At 42.3% G+C, this 10000-nt stretch overlaps 1 protein-coding gene across 1 annotated transcript in view; it reads right to left on the reverse strand.

Moving 5' to 3' along the window:
* LOC135516589 (plexin-A4-like) overlaps positions 1-10000 on the reverse strand; it is a 331062-nt gene that overhangs the window by 273360 nt on the left and 47702 nt on the right. The window contains exon 2 of the mRNA XM_064940936.1: positions 434-1782. Coding sequence (XP_064797008.1) covers positions 434-1687 — 1254 coding nt within the window. The 5' untranslated portion in view covers positions 1688-1782. The remainder of the gene's footprint in view (positions 1-433; positions 1783-10000) is intronic.

Here is a 10000-nt window from a genome sequence, read left to right on the forward strand (position 1 = left end):
AGTGTGGGGTGATGAGCCTTCGCCTTTCATTTAGTAGAACTAAATAAATACTCGGGAAATATGCACCTCTTGTTACTACGTGTTTCATTGTCAGAATGTAGAACGGATTTAACACAGTGTTCTAGTTGAATACAGCTCACTTATGAATCTCTACTCTTGTATTCCAGCATTGGTAATGCAAGGAAAATCAGACTGTTTTCAACATACTATCCACACTGGCTTGTGGTGAACAAAATTGATGTTGAATGACAAGACCAATCATCAAGACCTTGATTCGATGGATCAGGTGTGAAAATAGTTGGTTAGTACTGCTGTGCTGTGTGTGTGTGTGTGTGTGTGTGTGTGTGTGTGTGTGTGTGTGTGTGTGTGTGTGTGTGTGTGTGTGTGTGTGTGTGTGTGTGTGTGTGTGTGTGTGTGTGTGTTTGGTACTCACAGCGCTGCTGCAGCGTATGTCCTTGACCTTGAGCCAGGCCAGGTCCAGGGTGCCCTCGCCCTTGTAGCACGACTGCAGTCGTTCCTTGATGCGCTCGTTGATCTCGCGCAGGGCGAACACGCACAGCGCTGACTCCTGCGAAGCCTCGCGTGGCCGCCGCTTCTGGCCCTTGGAGAAGATGGTGAATAGGACGTCATCGTCGGGCCCCACACCTAGCGAGCGCCCCAATATGGCACCCGCCTTGGAGAGGTAGGCCGCCTGTAGGAGCCGGTACTCCACGCCGCCCTTCACACAGCCCAGGGGTACCTCCACATACGAGTTAAAGGCTGTGTCGTCTTTACACAGACGGACTATTTTAGAAGTGTACACCTGTTCTCGCCCCGTGGAGGAGGAGCCGGTGGCCGGCCCGTTCCCCATCTCCGGCTGCAGCGTGAGGAAGTAGACGAAGTTACCCGAGCCAAATCCGTAGACGTAGTAGATGTCGAAGTCAGGCACAATGGTGAACGTGTCTGACGGGATCTTGATCATGGACGCCACGAACTCGTCGTGGAAGACGTAGGCGAACATGCCGTCCTCCTCCGAGTTGCGCGCCAGCTTTCGGCTGGAGATGGTGGGGAAATACTCGGGTTTGCCGTCCACTGCCGTGGCCACAAACAGCTTGTCGGGCGATGAGTCCCCGTACGACACAATGACGCCGAACACCGAACCGCTCTCGTTGACACCGGACAGGTAGTGCTCCTTCTTGTGGAAGGGCTCTCCCAGCTTGAACAGGTCGTCCAGACGGAGGAGTTTACAGATGCCCTGATAGAGACTACCACAGGCTAATAGCCGGTTCTCCCGGTAGTCCATCAGCAGCATCTTGTTGACGTTGTTGGTGAGGGACAGCGGCTCGCTGCAGGGCTGCACAATGCGTGGCGGGTAGCACTTGCGGTTGTCCTCGTCGGGGCCAGTCTCGTGATACACCTGTACGTTTAGGTCGGGGGACAGTTTGTAGATGCGGTTGACCGCTCCCAGGTACACGTTGCCGTTGCGTTCGTCCACGGCCACGTGGTTGAACTTCCACTCAGGGTTCTCGGTGCTGAACGTGCTATAGTCCTCCTCCTCAGCTGCGTCGATGGAGGCAGTGATGATAGTGACGCCGTCGGGGGAATGGGGGAGGGGCCTGGATGCCAACAAGAGAGGGATGGCCAGGGCAAACAGGAAGCAGCATAGGGTAAGACAGGAAGTCCATGTCCTGGTGTGGTGGGACTCCATGGTCCGCGGTGTCAGGGAGGGCTAGAAGGGGCTCGGTCCAGTACTCTCAGCCAATCCGTGATCAGGCCTCTCTTGGGATTGAGGTCATTCTATACCTGGAGAAGAGAAGAGAAATATGAGGTGGGAAACACAACAACAAAAAACATTCCTGCATCGACATAAAGAATCTCCATACACATTTATCACATATTTATCATACAGAGTATCAGATATATTTATCATACAGAGTATCAGATATATTTATCATACAGAGTATCAGATATATTTATCATACAGAGTATCAGATATATTTATCATACAGAGTATCAGATATATTTATTATACTGAGTATCAGATATATTTAGGAAGAGTATCAGATATATTTATTATACTGAGTATCAGATATATTTATTATAGAGAGTATCAGATATATTTATTATGAGTACAGATATATTTATCATACAGAGTATCAGTATATCAGTATCAGATATATTTATCATAGAGTATCAGATATATTTATCATACTGAGTATCAGATATATTTCATACAGAGTATCAGATATATTTATATACTGAGTATCAGATATATTTAATCCTAGAGTATCAGATATATTTATTATACTGAGTATCAGATATATTTATATACAGAGTATCAGATATAGATATATTTATTATAGAGTATCAGATATATTTATCATACAGAGTATCAGATATATTTATTTTAAGAGTATCAGATATATTTATTATACTGAGTATCAGATATATTTATTATAGTATCAGATATATTTATCATAGATATATTTATTATACAGAGTATCAGATATTTATTATACTGAGTATCAGATATATTTATCATACAGAGTATCAGATATATTTATTATACTTTATCATATTTATCATACAGAGTATCAGATATATTTATCATACTGAGTATCAGATATATTTATTATACTGAGTATCAGATATATTTATCATACAGAGTATCAGATATATTTATCATACAGAGTATCAGATATATTTATTATACTGAGTATCAGATATATTTATTATACAGAGTATCAGATATATTTATCATAGAGTATCAGATATATTTATCATACAGAGTATCAGATATATTTATCATACAGAGTATCAGATATATTTATCATACAGAGTATCAGATATATTTATTATACTGAGTATCAGATATATTTATTATACAGAGTATCAGATATATTTATTATACTGAGTATCAGATATATTTATTATAGAGTATCAGATATATTTACACTGAGTATCAGATATATTTATCATACAGAGTATGATATATTTAATACTGAGTATCAGATATATTTAATAGAGTATCAGATATATTTATTATACTGAGTTCCATTTGGATACAGAGAATCAGAAGAGTATCAGATAATATTATACAGAGTATCAGATATATTTATCATACAGAGTATCAGATATATTTATTATACAGAGTATCAGATATATTTATCATACAGAGTATCAGATATATTTAATATGAGTATCAGAATATTTATTATACAGAGTAAATGTATTTGGTAGCATTGCCTTTAAATTGTTTCACTTGGGTCAAACGTTTCGGGTACAGCTTTTATTTATTTATTCCACAAGCTTCCCACAATTTAAATTGTTTCACTTGGGTCAAACGTTATTGGCTTCCCACAATAAGTGAATTTTGGCCCATTCCTCCTGACAGAGCTGGTGTAACTGAGTCAGGTGTGTAGGCATACTTGCTCACACACGCTTTTTCAGTTCTGCCCACAAATTTTCTATAGGATTGAAGTCAGGGCTTTGTGATGGTCACTCCAATACCTTGACTTTGTTGTCCTTAAGCCATTTTGCCACAACTTTGGAAGTATGCTTGGGGTCATTGTCAATTTGGAAGACCCATTTGCGACCAAGCTTTAACTTCCTGACTTATGTCTTGAGATGTTGCTTCAATATATCCACATCTTTTTCCATCCTCATGATACCATCTATTTTGTGAAGTGCACCAGTCCCTCCTGCAGCCAAGCACCACCACAACATGATGCTACCACCCCCGTGCTTCACGGTTGGGATGGTGTTCTTCGGCTTGCAAGCCTCCCCCTTTTTGCTCCAAATATAATGATGGTCATTATGGCCAAACAGTTCTATTTTTGTTTCCTCAGACCAGAGGACATTTCTCCAAAAAGTACGATCTTTGTCCCAATGTGCAGTTGCAAACCGTAGTCTGGCTTTTTTATGGAGGTTTTGGAGCAGTGGCTTCTTCCTTGCTGAGCGGCCTTTCAGGTTATGTTGACATAGGACTCGTTTTACTGTGGATATAGATACTTTTACCTGTTTCCTCCAGCATCTTCACAAGGTCATTTGCTGTTGTTCTGGGATTTATTTGCACTTTTCGCACCAAAGTAAGTTCATCTCTAGGAAACAGAACGTATCTCCTTCCTGAGCGGTATGATGGCTGTGTGGTCCCATGGTGTTTATACTTGCGTACTATTGTTTGTACAGATGAGCGAGGTACCTTCAGGTGTTTGGAAATTGCCTCCAAGGATGAACCAGACTTGGGAGGTCTACAATTTTTTCCTGAGGTCTTTGCTGATTTCTTTTAATTTTCCCATGATGTCAAGCAGAGGCACTGAGTTTGAAGGTAGACCTTGAAATACATCCACAGGTACACCTCCAATTGACTCAAATTATGTCAATTAGCCTATCAGAAGCTTCTTTAAGCCATGACATCATTTTATGGAATCCAAGCTGTTTAAAGCACAGTCAACTTAGTGTATGTAAACTTCTGACCCACTGGAATTGTGATACAGTGAATTATACAATTGTTGGGAACATTTCTTGTGTCATGCACAAAGTAGATGTCCTAACTGACTTGCCAAAACTATAGTTTGTTAACAATAATTTTTTGGAGTGGTTGAAAAATGAGTTTTAATGACTCCAACCTAAGTGTATGTATACGTCTGACTTCAACTTTACATTATCAAGTCAAAACCCATCTGAACCTTTCAGAGAGAGACAGAAGACATGAAGCGAGACAGTGAGGGAACGAGAAAGAGGGTATAAAGTCTGAGAGAGAGGCCTGCTGGGATGAGTGGAGGACTGTGTGTTCTCAGAGGGCTAATGCAGGACCCCGGGGGGTTATCTATGGTCATACACCATCTCTGTGTCTCTGCATGTGCCCAGCCCCTTCACATCCCTCAAAGCCCCATCACATCCCTCACAGCCAGGCTGCTCCACTTCTAATTGATTCTCCCCTCAGAGTGTGATTTGCATGCTTTGGTGATTTTTCCCTCTTTTCTCCAGATAGAGCTTCCCACCTGCTGACATGGCTAGGAGACATAGTTCTAACACTCTGCCCCCCCCCCCCCACACACACAAGGAATTTGTGGGTAGAGGTGGTGCGTGCACACACACACACACACACAAAGTTTATGGGCAGAGGTGGGGTAATTAGGAGGAAGTGCTAGTGGTTGCAGAAACAAGCGCCTCATCAGTCCCTGGGTCATTTGTCAAGCCTCAGCAATATCACACTACTGTTCCTTCTTGCCTATACACACACACAGTACACACACACAGTACACACACACAGTGCCCACACAGAGATACATATAGAGTATGTTCTGTATGTTTACCCGAATAGAAACAAAGGCTACACGGTACACACACAGTACACACACACAGTACACACACACAGTACACACACACAGTACACACACACAGTACACACACACACAGTGCCCACACAGAGATACATATAGAGTATGTTCTGTATGTTTACCCGAATAGAAACAAAAAGGTACACACACAGTACACACACACAGTACACACACATACAGTACACACACACACACAGTGCCCACACAGAGATACATATAGAGTATGTGCTGTATGTTTACCCGAATAGAAACAAAGGCACACGGTACACACACACACAGTACACACACACAGTGCCCACACAGAGATACATATAGAGTATGTTCTGTATGTTTACCCGAATGCTTTACACACACACAGTACACACACACAGTGCCCACACAGAGATAGAACCCGTATAGAAACAAAGGCTACACGGTACACACCCATATTCAATGTCCACACACATAATAAACACACCAAGAGGAAATGAGGAGAGCATTTCCTGTAAACACTGCGGTCCCCTGTGCTTCCAACTGCTCATTAGCTGTCCCTTATGAACAGGTGATCACCTGCGTGGAATCCAGGGTCAGCCTCCACAACACTGCTGACACACACACACTTTCCCTTTAATTACACTGATGCTGAACAAGTCTCTCATTCACTGCTCTTCATTGCAGCTCCTGCATTGTATGATAGTGAGACTGTGTGTGTATACAGTCACTTTGGCAGTGATTATAGCTTTGAGTCGTCTGCATCAGATTTGTACTGTACATCTGTATTTGGGGATTTTCTCCCATTCTTCCTTACAGATGTTTAAGCTCTGTTAAATGAGATGGGGAGTGGCGGTGAACAGCAATCTTCAGGCTTTTCCACATTTTTGTTGTTGTTGTATTCTTTTTCTCCCCGATTTCGATCTTGTCTCATCGTTGCAACTCTCCAACGGACTTTGGAGGCAAATGTTGAGTCATGCGCCCTCCAAAACATGAACCGCCAAACCGCGCTTCTTAAAACCCGCTCGCTTAATCCGGAAGCCAGCCGCACCAATGTGTCAGAGGAAACACCGTTCAGCTGACGACCGCAGTCAGTCTGCAGGCGCCTGGCCCGCCACAAGGAGTCGCTAGAGCTCTATGAGCCAAGTAAAGCCCCCGGGCCAAACCCTCCCCTAACCAGGACTACGCTGGGCCAATTGGGTGCCGCCCTATGGGACTCCCGATCACGTCTGGTTGTGATACAACCCGAGATCGAATCCGGGTCTGTAGTGACGCCTCTAGCACTTCGATGCAGTGCCTTAGACCACTGCACCACTCGGGAGGCCCCTTTCCACAGTTTTTCAATGGAATTCAAGTCTGGGCTTTGGTTTGGCCACTCAAGGACTTTCTCATGCTTGTTCTGAAGCCATTCCAGCATTGTGCATATGTACAGGGACTTCAGAAAGTATTCATACTCCTTGACTTATTTCCACATTTGTTACAGCGTGAATTCTAAAAGGATTGCATATTCAAATAAATCTTACCCATCTACACACAATACCCTGTAATGACAATATTTTCTTGATGCAAATGTATTGAACATATCTAATTTACATGAGTATTCAAATCTTTTTGCTATAACACTCTAAATTGAGCTCAGGTGCATCCAATTTCCTTTGATCATCCTTGAGATGTCACTACAACTTGATTGGAGCCCACCTGTGGCGAATTAAATTCTTCGGACATGATTTAGAAAGAAACCTGAAACACACCTGTCTATATAAGGTCCCACAGTTGACAGTGCATCAGAGCAGAAACTATACCATGCAGTCCAAGGATCTGTCTGCAGATCTCTGAGATGGAATTGTGATGAAGCACATATCTGGGTATAAACATTTTTCTGTGTGTTGAAAGTTTCCAAGAGCACAGTGGTCTCCATCATTGGGAAATAGAAAAAATATGGAACTGCTCAGGAGCTGGCTGTCCGACCAAACTGAGTAACCGGGAAAGAAAGACCTTGGTCAGGGAGGTGACCAAGAACCCAATGATCACTCTGACAGAACTACAGAGTTCCTTGGCTGAGATGGGAGAACCTGCCAGAAGTGCAACAGTCTCTACAGCACTTCACCAATCTGGGCTTTATGGGAGAGTGATCCGGAAGGAAGCCACTCATGACAGCATGCCTGGAGTTTGCAAAAAGGCACGTAAAAAACTCTGAGATCATAAGCCAAGAGATTGTGACAAAAATGTAACTATTTGGCCTGAATGCAAAGCGCTATATCTGGAGAAACCAGGCACAGTTCATCACCCGTCTAACACCATTCCTACAGTGAAACATGGTGGTGGCAGTATCATGCTATGGGGAAGATTTTCAGCAGCAGGGACTGTGAGACTGGTAGGGATAGAGGGAACAATGAATGGAGACAAATACAGGTAAATCATTGATGAGAACCTGCTTGAAACCACCTTAGACTGTGGTGAAGCTTTACGTTCCAACAGGACAATGACCGGAAGCATACAGCCAAAACAGTGCTGGAATGGCTTCAGAACAAGGACGTTTTCACTTTGTCATTATGGGGTATTGTGTGTAGATAGGTGAGAAATTGAAACTCATCCTGCAGCAACAGGAAATGTGAATTATTATGCACATTGTTATTAAATTGACACAAAATCAAGTCTATAAATGTAATGTGGAAAGCCCTTTTAACCTGTTACTGCAGTGGGCTAAATCAGTTTCTAGTATACACCTCACACACATGGTCATGGCCTTTAAAAAAGAAGACGCCTGTATCATGTCAGATATGGAGTTGAAATCTTTTGAATTTTGAGTTTGCATCCAAATATTACACTTTATATACATCACAGAAGACTGAAATATAACAAAATATATATAAAATCAAATGTTTGATACAATGTTGATTAATGTTCACGGATCCCACTAGTACTGGTGCTCATTCCGTGCACCAGTTTGGGAGGTCACCGGCCTCTAGGAACTGAACTGTGTCATTACACACACCTGGTACTCATATTCTCCCCTGATTAGTAATTGTATATGTGTGCCCTTTGTTCACCATTGTCTGGTTGATTATTGTTCCAAAGTCCGTTGGTCGTGTGAATACCGGTGCTGTGTTGTTTTGGCTTTCGTGCCGCGTGTATTGCACAGATGATTACGGGTCTCGTCCCACGTGGTATCATTGTGCGATTGTGTATTTATTCGAGGTACTCCTCGCTCTTCTGTTTGGGTTTCTACCCTGTGTTTTGTATACGTGTTTGTTTGGTCTTCATCCCCGTGCCTTTACATGGCACGCTGTAATGTGGGGAAATTAAAAAACCCTATTACGCATCCCTGCGCCTGTCTCCCAATCCCTTTATACCAATGTGACAATTGAAACTATTAAAAATATGAACAACATTCCGCCCATGAGGCCACTAGAGGGCGCTTTCATCATTCTACTACAAGTTGTATATGTCCTACAATGCAGGGAAGTTTTCCTGCAACAGGATGATCAAATTAAAACGGTACCTCTTGGCTAACAAAATACATTTCCATAACAATTGAAAATAATGTATTGTATCATATAATACTGTATCTTATCTTGTCATATCACATTGCCTACACATGTACATGTATGAGTCAGCGTTAGTCCGGCTGAGCCCATCCCATTGGGCACAGACGTCAGTTCAACGTTGGTTTTCATTTACATTTAGTTGAGTTGTCAACTGATGTGAATTCATGTGAAATCAATAAAACAAATGTCATTTAGGTTCAAATTGGATGAAAAACAATGAAATGTCCTTATGTTGATGACTTTTTGCAAACCCAACCAGTTTTGAAAGTCGTTTCAACCTGTTTCTGCCCAGTGGGATTATTTCTCCCAAACTGCCAGATACAGTTGAAGTCTAAAGTTTACATACACTTGGGTTGGAGTCATTAAAACTAGTTTTTCAACCACTCCACAAATTTCTTGTTAACAAACTATAGTTTTGGCAAGTTGGTTAGGACATCTACTTTGTGCATGACAAGTCATTTTCCCAACAATTGTTTACAGACAGATTATTTCACTTAATCATAATTCCAGTAGGTCAGAAGTTTACATACACTAAATTGACTGTGCCTTTAAACAGCTTGGAAAATTCCAGAAAATTATGTCATTGCTTTAGAAGCTTCTGATAGGCTAATTGACATCATTTGAGTCAATTGGAGGTGTACCTGTGGATGTATTTCAAGGCCTACCTTCAAACTCAGTGCCTCTTTGCTTGACATCATGGGATAATCAAAAGAAATCAGCCAAGACCTCAGATAAAAAAATTGTAGACCTCCACAAGTCTGGTTCATCCTTGGGAGCAATTTCCAAACACCTGAAGGTACCATGTTCATCTGTACAAACAATAGTACGCAAGTATAAACACAATGGGACCACGCAGCCATCATACCGCTCAGGAAGGAGACGCGTTCTGTCTCCTAGAGATGAACGTACTTTGGTGCGAAAAGTGCAAATCAATCCCAGAACAACAGCAAAGGACCTTGTGAAGATGCTGGAGGAAACAGGTACAAAAGTATCTATATCCACAGTAAAACGAGTCCTATATCGACAAAACCTGAAAGGCCGCTCAGCAAGGAAGTAGCCACTGCGGCAAAACCGCCATAAAAAAGCCAGACTACAAAAATATGACTCTTTGGCCATAATGACCATCATTATGTTTGGAGGAAAAAGGGGGAGGCTTGCAAG

Source organism: Oncorhynchus masou, chromosome 27, assembly GCF_036934945.1.
Source record: "Oncorhynchus masou masou isolate Uvic2021 chromosome 27, UVic_Omas_1.1, whole genome shotgun sequence".
Lineage (NCBI taxonomy): Eukaryota > Metazoa > Chordata > Actinopteri > Salmoniformes > Salmonidae > Oncorhynchus > Oncorhynchus masou.